The following is a 17001-nucleotide window of genomic DNA, read 5'->3' as shown; positions in this document are numbered from 1 at the left end:
ACTGAGGCTATTTTGCCTTGTAATTGAGCTTAACTTGATTTGGAAGTCACTGAGGATGACTATACTTTGAACTGTACAATAGCATCTTGCAGGATCACTTTCAGCTATCTTATTTGAATAACTTGATTTTCTGACTGCTAGAGAAGTGGTAAAGACTAAGGAAATGTGTTCTAGTCTGAAGGTTTTTATTTTCCATAGTTAGAACACTGTTTATCCTGGACAACAGCCTTTAGGATTGAGTAGGACACCTTAATGGCCTTTCAGCTTTTACTTCCAATAGTTTGAAAAAAGGTAACTCAACTTAAAAGAATCTGAGGAACAATACCAGGAAGGAGATGCCAGAAGACTTTGAAGACCAGTCTAGTGGGGTCAAAGACTGACACTTACCCAGTCAGTACTCATGAGCCCTCAAGACAAACAGCTAACGTTTAATTAAGATCCTGCTAAAAATCACACACGTTGTCAGAATACCATTAGCAACGCTATGGGTTAGACTTATTAGTCTAAAACCTGCCAAACTGAGAAGAGCTCAGACGGCTCCTCAGGAGCTCCTATGACACCGTCCAAACACAAAGCACCACAGACAGTTGTCACCTCCCACAACACTGCCACGCTTTGTACTTCCCAAAAAAGATGTTTCTGCAGTCTTCAAAATTAACAAATAATGGAAAAAGCCCAGTAAGCTCACAAGATCTAAAGATACTGTGTTTTCCAGTGTTCCTGCTTTCCCCGCCCTGGATTAAATCCTACAGGGAAAGAAACGTCCAGCACCCCTTCCTCCTCCTTTCCCCCTTCCTTTTCTTGCCCCACTTGTTGTATTTACAGGACCCAAATCTCTTCAGCACATTCCAGTTGTAGTCTGCGTAAATAAATACAAGGGTAAAAAAATCCAACTTTGAGGAGCTTGGACCATTGCCAGCTTGCCTGGGTAACTGGACTTCACATGGAGCTGGAAGGGTGTTTTTTAAAAGGAGGGAAGCAGAAGAGAACAGCTCAAGAATCTTGGCTCAGCCTGGGCATATTTCCTCCTAACTCTGGCTAAACCTCAGCACGAACGGCTGGACGGAGGAGTCGATGCGAAGCCGGGGAGGGAGGCTGCGGGGCTCTCCACCAGGACTACGGCAGAGCTTGGAGAGGCTGAAACCATGCTTTTCCTTTGGGCACTGGCATTTATTTTAGTCCTGCAGGAGCGAGATCTTTCAGGTAAGTGATTCCGAGCTTGCAAAGTAGAAACTATAGCTTAACTGTAGCATGGTCAAAGCCTTTGCATGGGGTGGGAGGGGGAGGTAAAGAATTGCTTGCTCTATGGGTTTTATATGAAGGTGACACAGGTATGTGTCAAAATTCTGTGGCAATATTGTTTTTAACAGGAAAAACTCCATTTCTGTGCTATTAAAGTCCATCCTGGAGGCATATTGCTTTGGCAGAGATTTTTCACATCTCATGGGAGATACTATCACTGTATTTTCAGAAATTTAGAACCACATTCAGGTGCTGCAGCCATTGCCCTGCATTTCCATAATTACTGTTCTGGCAGCCTTATTAACACACACACTAAGCCACTCAGAAATGAGATCGAAGTTCAAGGTGAATAGAGAAAGATTTTCCTTTATTCAAACCCTTCTTTTTAGATTTGCTGGTAACAGCACCACATTTTTTTCTCCTCTGCTTTGAATTACTTATTCCTGAGATTTTGAGGCACATAGCGCCTTCTCCAAATGCCTTGGGAGTATGAAGTATAAACACAGAACATCTGATAAGCTTGCATTTGAATCTTATTTTCATTAACAACAGATTAGTGCTGGAATAATCTGTAATCACATCGTAGCTGACAGTATGACTGAAAGCTATTCAGTTTGGCTAGTTCAAGGGTTTATAGCCCCCGTGTAACCACAAACCTGGCTTCCCAGCCTGTTTGTATTAAGTGTTTTCTGCTAGCTGAGGCCCAGCTTTATTTTCCCTCTGCGCTTACTTCTTGACAACACACAATGTTTGCATTTCATGGCAGGGTAGTAAGTTTCCATTACCATCAAAACATTTCCTGAAAAACTGTTAGTCCCTTCTGCCCCCAAACCCTAGTCACTCTTCCTTGCCTTGACTCCCTCCCACCCAACTGGCTTTGTAATATTTATCAGTGATGAATTGAAATATCAATAGCCCAGCAAGGGCACTCTAATTTGTTTGTAAAGAAGAAAAAAAAAAAAAAAAAAAAGGCTGGAAGAATGTTTTTGTTTATTCCCCCAGAAGTATGGTTTTAAACTGAAATCATTAGCAAGCTCACATACAATCCAGCTAAATAGAATAGTATTTGAATAATAACTGCAGCGGAGACTAGTACCCAGTATCATGCCAGGTGGTAGCTACTCACTCAGGGAATCATTTTCACTGTCTCAATGGTGTACTTTGTGTAGGACGGGAAATTTTATGTCTGTCACAGCCAGGGGAGTACCCTGGCTGGCTGACAGACTTAAAAACGTCATCCCCACTTTCCCTTCGCTACCTTTGAGTCGGGGAATCTAACTTCTGACTTTTTTCACAGTTTCTCCCTCCCAGCCCCCATGGGTTCCTCTTAAAAAATAGTTCAGAGTTGGCCAAAATAGAATTTATGTTTTAATTCAGCCATTAATATGAACAATCTCATATTCATAGAGCTCAGCCTTCAAACAGCTAAGGAGGAGAGGCTGGTGCGGGAGCCCTTCTGGATGCAATCATGTGCTCCTGCCTGATGGTTGCGGTTTGTAGTTCTTTGCTGTTGTTGCTGGGTTAGTTTGTGGGGTGCTGCTCAAATACAGCATACAATAGCCTGAGGCACTAGAGCATTCAATACCTGCCCCATTTAAACGCATTTCTATTCTTACAAAAACCTCTGGGCAAATTGTTCTGAGGGGTGCAGCACCCCAACAGCAAAGTCTTTGCTGCATGTTTATGCGTGGCGGAGAAGTGACCTGGAGTCCCCAGGTAAACAAGTACTTGGCAAGCAGGCTGGCCCCACTGACGTGCTCCACTTAGCTGAGCAAAGCAAACACTGAGCACGCTACTAAGGAGGCAGCAGCAGGAGAACTCCCGTGGAGGCATTGCTGCTCAATACTCCACACTGCGGCGTGATTTGTTTTTAAACAGCAGAAGTTTCCTTCAGTTTTAACTACAAATTGAAGTAAACGAAGTGTACAAATGTTTTTCTTCATTCAGCTAACATATTATGACTTCTCAAAATACTTTGGATCCTCTGATACCCACACGCAATGTCAAAGCTGAGAAGATCTGTAAGCTAGACCATTGCCTAGAAACTGGAGAGAAAAAAATCCCTTCAGAACAGCCTGCTTTTGCCCAAAATTGACCACTTGCATTCCCACAGAGCAGCGTTTTGCCTCCAGGAGATTAAACTACTGCATTGTATAATTAAATCCACAATAATAATTTATGAGAGATGTCCTATCTTAAACCAGACATGGACTCATATTTCTCTACTAATAAACTAGTAGTGTTTTAACATATACCCCATGCTATAGGTATTTTCTCCTTATAGAAACCTACTGGCATTATTGTCTCCAATACAAGGGTTACAGTCTTTGCAAACACTCATCTCTGAGCTCCAACAAGGAAGGAGAAAGAAAGTTTGTCACAACAAAGCGTACCCAGATGTAGGTGTGTTTCTTAAGACCATGAGGCATCTGAAGATAGGGGTTCTCTACAGAAGTGAGCCTTTTTACAGAATTTATTTATCTGCAAAACCCTACGTTTTGTTATATTTAGTTAAAAGGAATTTATAAAGTTCTGTGGACTTTGTAACCTCCATGTGTAAAGCAAGGGTTAAGATCAAACTCCAAAAAAAGTCAGGGGTTTAGAAATATAGGACTCCTGCTGTTCATCTGCAGGATGCAACTGTATTTATAAACGCAGCTGATCTCCTCTGGTTGAAGCTGTTGTGAGTCTTGGCCATGAATGCCAGGGTCTAGTATGTATGTATGAGTTTATGTATATATACACACACCCCTACCTCTCTCTCTGTATGTATATATATCTTGCTATTCTACTTCCTGAGTTGTTGAAGAACACATGAACTGTCTGCCAGAGGAAAATATATCTTCAAGGAAGTTCCTAGACTTGTTTAAGTATTAGAAAAAAACTACAAGGATATTTTTTCATTGTACTATCATATTTCTTTCTACTACCGTAACTTACTCATATGCAAACTACACAACCACAGAGCTGACTAATAAGTCACAGACTCACCTCGCCCACTCCCCATGACTGTAGCTCCTCTTACTAAACACAGACCAAAAGCCATGTCCTCATAAAATTGAAAAACTCTTTATCCCCAGATACCAGTGGTCATCCTCAAATTGATGATGGCATCAAATACTGATGTATTTCGCCTTCTCCATTCTCAAACCATCCTTAAGCTCACTCATTCTACACAACTTAGATTCTTTACGTATGTTACAACATGGCTCCTCTTCTTCCTAAAATGGCTCGTCCCTTTCTCTACACACAAGTATGTCCTATACAGCTACTAGCTATAATCCTTCTGACACTTTGCCTTAGTTTCCAAAACAAATATATATTCACACAGAAATAAATACATAGTAAAGGGAAACTTTTTTTTTTGCAGCCCAAAGCATCCGGGTATCCCATCCTAAGTTACACCATGAATTAGAGTAACCTACCTGCAAATTACGTAGCTCACGTCTCTTATCAGTCCAGTTCCCTGTAGTCATTTTCCATTGCAGCAACAAGCACAAGAGGATATTCCCTGGGTGCTTGCTCAGAAGAGCAGCATGCTGGAAACATGTTCCAAGCCAACAGCTCCCTCATAGGAACATTTTATTGTTATCCTCCTTCCTTTGAATGAAAATATGCAAAACTTAAGTACTTCTTACAATCACAAATATGGTAACACAGGAGAAGAAAAGCGGTTTTTAAAGTAGTAATTTTGCTTCTGGTAGAGAGCCATGGCAGGGGCCCCAGATTTTGCTGTGCCTGAAAACAAGAGTGCTCACTGGCAGCACAAACTATCCCTGGCCTTGTACACTCCCTCTCAGCCTTCCCTGCTGGGTAAGCAGGAGCTGAAGCTCCCTTGTGAAATGAGAATGACATGGATCACAATAGCAAAAACTTCCTCCAAATGAAGTAGTTTTACAGAGGAATACACGGCAGCCATCTCCTAGTCAGAAGCAATTTCTGTCAAGTCCCATTTCTGATTTTGTGTATTTCATAAGCACAAGTGAGGCACGGTAGGACCAGAACACATCACAACATGGCATCTCACATATAGGTTGATGGGACAGACAAGTTACAAGCTGATACCCTGGCCCACCTTCACTAACACAATACATCCCACAATGCATGAGATTTCCTCTTTGGTCCTTCTTTTTCAGGGAAAAAGAAGAATTAAAATAAGTTCAATCTTAACTGGTCTAGGATCTGAAATAATATTTGTAGTACCATATTCTACATCTTGATAAACAGAGTATGAACCAGGTCTGCAAGTTTGGAACTTGACTTTCTGATATGGTTATTTAGCTTCTAAAATGAATATTAAAAATAATTAGTTTCATGGAAGAAACTTATTTCGGGATGTTTCCAATTATTATCAGAGGCTCATGAATCTTGGATACCAGAGGAATCCCTTGAATTTTGTTCCATGTTTGAAATCTTTCCAAGACTTGGCATTCAGGTAGCAGTTGAAGTATACAGTAAATGTGTAGATTACAGATTAATCCTTAATGAGACATTAAAGACTTTCAATGTACCTTTTTGAAATTATTAAAAAACAAACAAACAAACAAACCCACAAACCAAACCAATCCTTCCCTGCCCCCCAAATTCCAGAAGAGCTTTCTACTGTCAATTGTCTGTCTAATATAATGCCTACCTTCCCCCTCCTGCTTGGCATATCCCACATTTGCCCTGTATGGAATTTGCAATTTCGTTCTGCCATAAAAGCTAGAGCCTAATAAAGGTGTGTGCACATATATATATTTATGTGTGTGTATGATTATATATATTTGCATGCATATATAAGCAAACCCCTGCAGTTGCCTCCAGTGTAAAGCATAGTAACCTATGACAGTATATAAGAAGCTAAGAAATTTTACATATTTATTACAATACCTGCAGGCTTTATTGCCATCACTAAAGGCAAGAATTCCCTTATCTTTAAGCAACTAGAAACTCTAAACTCTAGAAAGAGGTTCAGAGGTGCCTAAATCACAGCTAAGCATTAGGCAGTGTTTTATGGATTACAGCCTGGAAGATCCTATATGTCCAGTTAAAGATACGCTCCTGAGCATGTAAGAATTTGAAGACAATTTGCACATTAAAAAGCATTTCCAATATAACATGTTCTATCCAAATCAATTATCTTTGGTGTCCTAACAATAAAATTTGATACAGATTAAATTATATATAATACAGCTTAAAATTAACCCGGGCACACTGGCGATATCGAAACCAGTAGTGATACAGAAAGTTAATCCAGTACTTCCATATCTAAGGATGCCAACGTAATTAAGGACTGACATAACTGGAAACTAAGTTTGATGCCGTTAAGAACAGCCCCCAAAATTAAATATGACTAACAGTCTTGGCTTAACATGGTCTTAGGTCTGCAAGCACTGATACTGATCGTTTTAGTGTCAGTTCAGGTTCAAAGTAGTTGAACCTTTCCTGTATTCAGCTGCAAGTTAACTTCACCAACCACTTTTGTAAACCGTGTAGTTTCTCGAGCTAACACTTCAAAGTTATATATACATGTTAAAGTGGAGTCCAACACTTATATTTAGACAAGGAATAATTTAAGCAAAGATCAGTAAATCCCTTCAGAGGTCTGTTGCATTCTTCCCAAACTGGTTAGGGCGTTCACTATTTGAACTTGATACTCAAGTTCACAACTTTTTCCCTATTGGAACATAAATCCATTACTACCCCCTTCATTTTCTCATTAAAAACTGTCTGGCCACCTTATGCTATATGCTCCAGGAATAAAATGATACTGCTAAACCTAAGGCAGTGCAAACAAGAACACACAGCATAGTATGCTTTCTTGAAGAGTTATACGTGTTCTCCTTTATTCCCCTCGGTCTGTCAGATGATATCAGGCTTCCTTATTCGCCATCTGATTCCTGTTCCAATCTCACTTGTCTTTCATTTGGCTTGTGGCCTGCTTTGTTTTACCTCTCCCTCCCTTGCGGAGCACAACATGAACTCTCAGTTAACTTTCAAAACCACCCTGATCACAGAATGATGCAAAAGGAATTTTACAGGCTTTAAGACCAACAGGGAACATTATGGTCACTGAGCTTGACCTTCTTCATAACACAGCCCAAAGAACCCAACCCAGTAATTTCTATATCAAGCCTGTAACTTCAGTTTGACCAGCAATGCATCTTTAGGAAGGGTACTTATAAAGACCTACCAGATCTGTGTGATTGCGTACTTCAGTTCTGTCAGCCTTAGTAAGAGCAGCAAACGACAGTGAAGAGACAGTTGCTCGGGTTGTGTTGGGTTGGCCCTGGCTGGGCAGCCGGTGCCCACCACAGCCACTCTATCACTCCCCCTTCTCAGCTGGACAGGGGAGAGAAAATATAAAGAAAAGCTTGTGGGTCCACATAAGGACAAAACAGACTTGACTTGGGGAAATTAGTTTAATTTATTACCGATAAAATCAGGGTAGGGCAATGAGAAATGGAAACTAAATCTTAAAACACCTTCCCCCCCACCCCTCCCTTCTTCCCAGGCTTAACTTCACTCCTGATTTTCTCTACCTCCTCCCACCCCCTGTGGGGGACGGGGAATGGGGGTTGCGGTCAGTTCATCACACGTTGTTTCTGCCGCTCCTTCCTCCTCAGGGGAAGGACTCCTCACACTCTTCCCCTGCTCCAGCGTGGGTCCCTCCCACAGAAGACAGTCCTCCACGAGTTGCTCCAATGTGAGTCCTTCCCACGGGCTGCAGTTCTTCACGAACTGCTCCAGCATGGGTCCCTCCCATGGGGTGCAGTCCTTCAGGGACAGACTGCTCCAGAGTGGGTCCCCTGTGGGGTCACAAGTCCTGCCAGCAAACCTGCTCCAGAGTCGGCTCCTCTGTCTCCACAGGGCCACAGGTCCTGCTAGGAGCCTGCTCCAGTGCAGGCTTCCCATGGGGTCACAGCCTCCTGCTCCAGCATGGGGTCCTCCACAGGCTGCAGGTGGATATCTGCTCCACCATGGACCTCCATGGGCTGCAGGGGGACAGCCTGCCTCGCCATGGTCTTCACCACCGGCTGCAGGGGAATCTCTGCTCTGGTGCCTGGAGCACCTCCTGCCCCCTTCCTTCTTCACTCACTGACCTTGGCGTCTGCAGGGCTGTTCCTCTCACATATTCTCACTCCTCTCTCCGGCTGCAATTGCTCAGCGTTTTTTTTTCCCTGTTCTTAAATATGTTATCCCAGAGGCACTACCACCGTCGCTGATGGGCTCGGCCTTGGCCAGCAGCAGGTCCATCTTGGAGCTGGCTGGCACTGGCTCTATCAGACATAAGGGAAGCTTCTAGCAGCTTCTCACAGAAGCCGTCTGTGTAGCCCCCCCACTACCAAAACCTTGCCATACAAACCCAATACAGAGGTTTATTCTGATGCTTAACATTAGCAACTACTTGGATGATCAAAATGAACCGTTTAACAGCATCTGGATAGACAGAATCCTAACAGTTCTAGAAGGGGACTTCTTCAGGGAGTGTGTAGAAGCGACATCGTGGGGGGTTGGAGGAAATGTATCAAATGTACAGGAGGCAGAGGAGCTTAACTGAGAGGTATTCTGAAACTAAGGCCTTTGCTCTTAACCTGTTTGCTAAGGTTGTTTTAATTCTTACTTCATTGCTCTTTCTATCCCCTGCTATAAGATCAAGTTTTGTAGAGTCAGGCTGACCATGATACATAGATCTTCATCATGCTACTTCTTTCAAACATTAAGCATATTCTTCTATTAAACACATTCTTATTACCATCCAACTCAGAGATTCCCCATTGTCCAGCTCCATCTACTGGTGCCTGACTGTATCACAGCACAGGGCAGCTAGAACTACCCACCTTTATGGGCACCATCAACGTAGCACAGAGGACTTAATCAGAGGAAAAAAGGCACGGGTCGTTCTCTTATCTTGAACAAGAGAGTTCTGATTCTTGATGGAAAATAACCACCTATATATCAAACAGAATGGACTTCAATAATTGAACTAAGCATCTCGCTTGCAGGAAGCATCAGGTGGGAATTTCCAGATGGGAAATTAACTGAAAGATAGTGTTCTCTCTGCCATATTGAAACATTACAAGAAATATTTGCCTGAAGTAATCCATTAAGTTTCAAATGAGATATTTAAGACATTGAAATATGCCTCCTACACACTTGCTTAAGCTGTCAGAACTTGCAAATACCCGGACATTTCAAATATGTAATTTATACAGCATACAAAGAACAGTTTACTTTTAAAGGCTGTTAGCTTTAAAATTTACTTTCAAAATTTTCTGCATTTATGCATGTGCTTTGACACATAGGCAAGTAAAAATTCTAATTTACATTTTAAAAATGTTCCTTCAGCAACAAGAGAGCAAGTACATGGAAGTATCCTAAAAGGCCATTAGTCTTCTGCTTACATGGCTTGCAGCCTTCCATTCTTCACTCCGTTTACAAGGTGACTGCTATTATTACATGAGGTAGAGATGCTGCTGGAGAAGGTCAGTGCCAACGGCAGACTGTGTCATTTTCTTTCACCAACTGCAATACAGAGAAGGGCAGCACTCATAAGCAACATGTGATTCTCTTTGAGCCGATGGAAATTAATGCTTTGGCGGAATTGTCTGACCATAGTGACCCAGATACCTGCCATATTTACAAGGGGCCGGATGTGTCCTGTGAACAGCCCATCCCAGGGGTAACGGCTGTGGGTTAAGAGCTAAAGCTAGACAACAAAATAACAATCAGGGTTTTTAGCAGCCAAAGCCTCAAGCCAAGGCTCAGAAAACAGAAGAAAACTACACTGACCAAAGCACTGGCTGCCCAGCCAGCAGCAGCAACCACCCACCTGAAGTACCCTGTTCTGGCATGGTGGTGAAGGGGCAATCGCAAGCGCAAGAGCACCTCTGCTCCGGTGTGAAAGTCACTAACCACAGACACAGACACACAGGCCCTGGCTAAAAGGGTTTCTGCTGGGTCAGCCCTCAGCCAGCTCCATACTGTGAGGTCTGGGAACTAGGCATGCTTTGATTTGTACTAACTCTTATCACTCGCTAACAACAGCTATCAGGTGCTTCCTGAGACACTTAGGCTTGGACTATTTGTCAAATTTTTTAGGGACTGCACTAGTCCTGTGGTCTGGGTAGCATCTTACAGTCCTATCAAACTAGGACAGGGCACTTCCTCCTCCTTCGGTAAGCCCGTTACAGTTTATAACACAGCAATGTGCTCCGAGTGCCAGAAAGCCGTCTGTCTCCGCGTCAGAAGAGAGGCACCAACCACCCCAAGGAACCAACCACTACTGAGTCCTGCATTTCACAGCAGCCCCTTTACCTAGTTCTCTAGATGCGCATGCGCACACAAGGCTGGGAAGTGCTTTGCTAACCTCACGGTGAGATGCAACAACCTTACATTGGTTATACATGCCTATCGTGGCACACCCTGCTTTGAACAAATGACAGAGTCATCCATCATATCTCACCTCCCCATCTATGTACGCCTGCCTAGAGCAGCAGTTAGCGCAATGCTGAGGTTTGTGCTGAACAGAATGCTCTTTCACACAGAAGGGCTAAGCTCAAAGAATGATTCAAGTGGCGTTTTAGGTAAGACCTTATATAATTTCTGCTTCAAAAAGTCACTTTGCAGATTTAAGGTGAAAGGAGCCCCTGCACAGTGCCAACAGGCATGCCCACCATGTCATTAGGCAGTTTGGAAAGGCCAGAGAGTCTCTGGGTCAGAGTCCGATTCGGGCAGGACAGACAGCTACTTCTGCTTCTCCTACAGCAGAGCTCCGTGCTTTCTTTAATGCACTAGCATGATATAAGATGCATGATCAGAGAAAAAGAAGTGGCCAACACTAATTTGAGCTAGCCAAAATTAACCCTCTTGCATTTCCATTTCTCAGGAACGGACAAAACTAAACAAGCCTGGCATGTAACTTACGGCTGGCCAAAAGCTCCTTTAACAACCGCATGCAACTAGTGCTGACCTTCACCCAAACTTTCCATCCAACCTTGTGATCCAGCCATCTACAACTAGGTTAATACAGTGAAAAATAACCTCCTGGGGGATTCTTAAATTCTTCCATTTGCTTTTAGTCCACCTAATGATTTCTGCTGCCTCTTTTCACAGTTCATTTGTAGTTAGATCTGGGAAAGTTCCCAGCAGTCGGCAACTGATCCGCAGTTACCTCATCACCATGCCTTCTGCTTGCCCTTGGTCCTCTCTCATACATGATAGGTGGCAGTTCAGTGTACAGCTGAATCGGGCCAACAGGCCTGATGCTGAGAGCTAGAGCTAGGAATATTGGAAAGGTGGAAATTTTATTAATCTCTTACAGTAAAATGGAGCTTACCTCGCTATTATCCTATTATTAGGAAAGCCAAGGTCTGTAGACAAAGACTGGCCACTGCTTTGTAACCTCCATTTCTGACAGTAATCAGTATCTTCATATTGTTCCAGCCGTGATGGAAAAAACATGTAAATAAGCAAAAATTTTGAGAAGTAGCATAGTTCACTTAACCACTAAGTTAAAAGGTAACAACACTCCCAAAACACCAGCAGCAGCAACAAAGGGGGAAAAAAAAAAAAAAGGAAACTGCAAAACAACTAGCATTTAAGTACCTGCCATACTTCAGCAGTCTTCTGTGAACAGGTAGATTTATTCTTTGGGATTCCGTCCTAACAGCACCACCTCCTGGTGAATGCACCAAAAAACCCCAAATCAAAATCTAGTTACAAACCACCAACAAAAATTCTCTCTTAAGCTCTGCCAAACCAATTTCTAAATAACACCTATTACATCAGATCACATTTTAATCCTCTCCTCCTCCTCCCCGCCCTCCGCCCTCCAATTTCAAGGATACCATTCCAACTCAGAGTACATCTCATCCTATCAAACTGCAATGGCTACAATCCTTACTGACATGTGTTTGCCATCACCTGATACCTCCGTTCCAGAAATCTTGGCACAGACTTGCGACGAAGCACTGCAGCAGTTCCAAATCACTGCTCTCGCACAACAGTACTGGACAGAACTAGTTGCTCCTCTTCTGTTTCATACTGTTCATTATAACACAAGCTCACAGTCTCCTCTCTGTCTCTGTTACAATCAAACAACTACAAAATGAGTTACTGCTGCTTTCTCATGACCATAGCTTCTTCAGGCCTCAAACAAGACCAAGACCTAACTTTACATGGAGCAAGATACGTTATCACTTTAGTGGGGTTTAAAATACTCCGCTACAGTTCTATGCACATGCATTAAAATCTAAATGTTACTGAACATTGCACGAAAGTTATGAAAAAGAAGTTGGCTGCATTAAAGCATGGACACCAGCAGGTACTGGCCTTTCATGGGTTAGAGCCAGCAGAATGAAATGTTCAAAGAGCTCCTGAGTACTGAGAGGTAAAGACAGATAACTGATGGAGATAAGTGACTTTGGATATAGCACCATAAGAGAGTGACTTGGTCAGCAAATGACATCAGCTGTACACACTTTTATTGTTTCCCTTCCCATTGCAAAATCAGACTGTTACAGTCAAGTTTCTGGCACAGTGGAATCACCAGCTTGTATCCATTTGTGGCATAAGCGGATAAATTAGCTATTCTTCAAAGCTTTACCATACCAGCTGCTTCTGAAGAAAGTCTAAGAGGAACTGATGTGTAAGGCAGATCTTCCCAATGCTTAGGTTTTATACTTGTAGAGACAGAGTTACAGTCTATAAACTTACCCTACACAGGCAGGAAAAAACAGATTGTGTAAAACAAGCACACACACAAACAAAACAAAACAAAAAATACCCCTGGCAAGAGAAAACACCTTGATCCAACCAACCGTGACAACGTGTACAGGCAAGGAGACATTCACAGAACTGGGATATAGGTGTAATTGTTGGGAGAGAGGTTCAATTTCTACCTGGGACTCCTACATTGGTTTCATAAACAATGCTGTTTAGCATGCAAATTACCACTTCAGAAGTCAGAAAGGTAAGGACTGCTATTAAAAAGCTCCTGCTAATTAACCAGGGCTGTTTTTCCAGCTGTTGCAGACCCTGTCAGTGTGTTACCTGGAAGTTTGGGAAGAGGACACTGGTGTGATGAACATGATACAATCCATGAACGCTTAGATATTATTGAAGAGGTAAGAGCTATTACGCTGGCTTCTGGACCTTGCCAGACCTCTGCCCCATCCTTTTGACTAAAGAAAAGAAAGAAGAATGATGTTTCTAGACACTGTCCCTTCTTGATTTTAGGTCTGACTATTTTTTTCAGATGTCATGATTTGTAACTATCCATAAAGCAATTATTACCAGAAACATACAATCTTGATGAATTCCAAACAACTGATTAAGCAATCACTATTACATATCAGCCTTTTCTAAAATGTATATAACTGTGCCTTTAATATAACAGTCTCAGAACTGATACTTGTAGTTTCACATCTGCTCATGGCTAGATGTGAATTCTGCAGGTGAAGACTGATGGTGGCGTTTCTGCTCACTCCTGCAGACACTCAAGCGCTAAATGAACTCTATGACTGGGATTCTAGGAAAGCTGCAAAGTTTTAATTTTTTCCCTGGTGTCTTAAGCACTCACAAGATACATGTCCAGTGCTAACTATTCCCAGCTGGTTAGCTTCCAAACTGCATGCTGTTGGTTCTCAAATGGCAACGTTACCTCTCTCCTGCTCTAGTCCCAGCCCTCTTCTTTTCACCCCATCAGCTCCTCTCATGTTCCGTGCAGATTGTTTTCTTGGACAATGATGGTGGCTCAGAAATGAGAGAGAATTAAAAACAAATTAATGCAAAGCTCCCTCCAAGAAGTCAAATTACGGGCGATTCTTTATACAGAGGTGCTGTAAACTCTTGCAAAACAAAGTTTTAATGCTCCATGCCACTAGAGGCCAGCATAACACAAGAAATATTTAAATCTGCAATGCGCAATATAAATTAAATTAGCTGTTAGCATTATGGGATATTAGATTTGCACTTCCACTAGCACACTTGGTACAATTCCTTCCACTTGACCCCTTGTCTACCCCCTTTCTCCATTTGTCTCCCTTGTTTTCATTAGAAGGTAATAAAAACAGTAGAGCATCTAGAATCAGAAGTCAAATCGCTCCTCAACATCATCAGTGAGACAACATCAAATATCCCCATTGCTCCAGGAACCCCACTTATAGACATTTTTGATGGTAAGTATCTAGTGGGATGTAACCGAAGTCGAAAACAGTGTTTCACATGTTATTGCCAAATACGTCATCTTTTCTCCCCCCAGAATGTGAAGTAATTCCTTCATTCAATTCAGTGCAGCTAAGGCCTCAGCTGAAGACTGGGTCCGGTTTTGAACACCAGGTTTCAACAAACACTAAAGGGGAGGGGGAGGAGAAAAGGAGAGGAAAAAAAACCCAAACAACCAAAAACCTCGCCAAGGAGCTAGATACATGAGCTACACAGAAAGGTTGTTAAATTGGGGATGTTTAGCCTAAAGAATATTGAAGTAGCCCACCAGAATGAGTAAGGTTGCCACAAAGATGAAAGCTGTGTTTTCTTCCCTATTGCAAAAGTGAATAAAACAAGAAATAATGCAGCAAGAAAGACTCAAGCAAAACGCAATGCAAAGCTTTCTTACAAGGACAGTGAACCACTGAAATGATATGACTGTAGTTTCCCCAGCACTGGAAATGTTAAAACAAGCATCATACCTTAGAACAGCAGGACGGACCAAGCAATCTCAAGGTCTCTTTCAGTTTTAAGATCCTGTGATTCTTTAGTTTCATGTGTGACAAATGAAACAAAGAGGGGCAACAAAATACAAAAAAAGTGATTGGAAATATTACCATTTGGCATCTTAAATCCAATTTTGATACACAAGCCCCTCACACAAAACACGGTCCTGGATAAACGTTTTTGGAATCAATTAAACCACAACAGAAATTATTTGGATGAGACCACCTATTCTACACAGCTTCTTATAATGCTCTGTCCTCCTCATTCTCTGCCGAAATATCAATAGTGCATTTAACAAGGTGAGAGACACTCCTGGTGGAAAATAAACCTCTTGTGGAAAGGTAAGAGCATCCACAGATATGTTTATGAAGTCAGTTTTGTCAGTGTTGGTTTTTTTGTTTGTTTGTTTAAGGTAACTGTACATGGGTACATACACACATGCATACTACAGTGCACTTACATGACAGAAGGTGAGCTCAAAGTAGACAGCAATAGAATTTATTTTGGTTTTTAGTTCTTGCAGTTGGCTGTATGGATCTGGTCACCATGACTGACACATCCTCACCAACTCTGTTATTCATTAAAATTTCCAGTTTTCTGTGAGGGGCAGTTAATAGGTAACAATTAATTTACTCCCCTGCAATGATAATTTATTTTAAAAAGAAAAGTACTCCAGTAAAGTGTCACAGTGAATTTAAGATGGAAATCCTAAGTTAACCATGGCATATTTGCAACACATCTGTACTAAGTACTACTCAGATGGAGCTTGCAACAACTGCCAAGTGGCTCAAGAATTGCAGATAGGACCTTCCTTCTGTGATATGGTGAATCAAAGTGACAATTTCCCACTTTAAAGTAGCAGGATTCATGTTTTAAACAATGTTTATCCACGAAGATTGATCCTGATCTTATAACCAAAAATAATGACATTATCTCTTCTCTATACAGATACCAGCTGAGCACTGCCAAGACAGAAGACAGCTGAATGTTAACAGTATGGTTGTCAAACAGTTGCACTTTTGTTCATTTAATAAGCTTGTGTTTCCAGAATTTGAGCAGGGATGAACAATTCTCAGCTGTCATTTGCCTTCTGTGTTCCTGTGCTTTATAATAAACAGGTATTTGCTTTTAGACACTGCTTCAAAGCTTTATATTTTAAATCTTTCAGCAGCCCTACTTTATCAAAACTGCATTTCAAATCCAGCATTCTCAGTACGAAAACAAGATCAGGTGGGGTCCGGGACTACAGCACAGCTAACAAACTTCCCTTAATTCAAAAGCTTACTACTTGCCTGGCAAAGAAGTGAACTCTTGCTATCGGTGTAAATCAATGAACTACACTTTCAGCTGCAATTTCCTCTCAAGATATGCTTAAGATTGTCTGACAAAAATGAGCATATGGAGTGGTCTGGCTTTGGACATAGTCACATTGTTGCCATCGACTGAAACCGGAGTCCTATTTGCAAGTCCTAGTCAGAATTAGGACTAGTCAGAATTTGCCATTTGGATGCACAGCCACCTGTATTCTGTAATCTTTACACTCTTCTCCCTTGCCGTAGTGACAATGCAACCCAGAATTAATTCCAACATCCACCCCCACAACACCCCCATTTTCTTCCATGATAAACACCAACACAACTTCTAGGAAAAAGGCCCTGCCGACCTTCACAGAATGGAGAGAGAGCGTGTGTACGTGTGTGAAATAAGAGGAGGAGTTTGCACATTCTTGATTAAGAAGCAGTCTGTTTTCACTGACCTAGCTCCAAATATCTTCTCCCTGCTCCTTGTACTTTTTTTTTTCCTCTTTACATGTTTCTATTTTGAGAACAAGCTGAAGAGATGTCATCCATGCTAGCAGAGAATAAAAATTCAGAGTTCCAAGAGTCAGAGAAATTACAACATGCAAAATGAAAATACTGAGCAATAACTACAGATTACATATATATTGTACAGACAGTTGCTCATCAACAGCACACAAGTCCCAAACTCTTGTCAACACAACAATTTCTGAATAATTCTGTGGATTCAGGCAGAGAACTTCTATGGAAAAACTAAGTTATA

General features: G+C 41.9%; 1 protein-coding gene across 2 annotated transcripts; it reads left to right on the top strand.

Moving 5' to 3' along the window:
* The first annotated feature begins 1026 nt into the window (after positions 1–1026).
* On the top strand, positions 1027–16945 carry PLAC9 (placenta associated 9). 2 transcript variants are annotated; one of them, XM_082309395.1, is made up of 4 exons: positions 1027–1203; positions 13252–13352; positions 14285–14405; positions 15889–16945. In XM_082309395.1, the coding sequence occupies exons 1-4, from the start codon at positions 1146–1148 to the stop codon at positions 15897–15899; spliced, it is 291 nt and encodes a 96-aa protein (XP_082165521.1). In that variant the 5' UTR covers positions 1027–1145; the 3' UTR covers positions 15900–16945. The 2 variants fall into 2 exon arrangements, with proteins under 2 accessions (XP_082165521.1, XP_082165520.1); XM_082309394.1 differs by having other exon boundaries at positions 14285–16945.
* The last annotated feature ends 56 nt before the right edge of the window (positions 16946–17001 follow it).

This window comes from Platalea leucorodia (assembly GCF_965183815.1).
Source record: "Platalea leucorodia genome assembly, chromosome: 4".
Classification (NCBI taxonomy): domain Eukaryota; kingdom Metazoa; phylum Chordata; class Aves; order Pelecaniformes; family Threskiornithidae; genus Platalea; species Platalea leucorodia.
The sequence above is the reverse complement of the archived record's forward strand: the minus strand, read 5'-3'. Positions and strand labels throughout refer to the sequence as shown.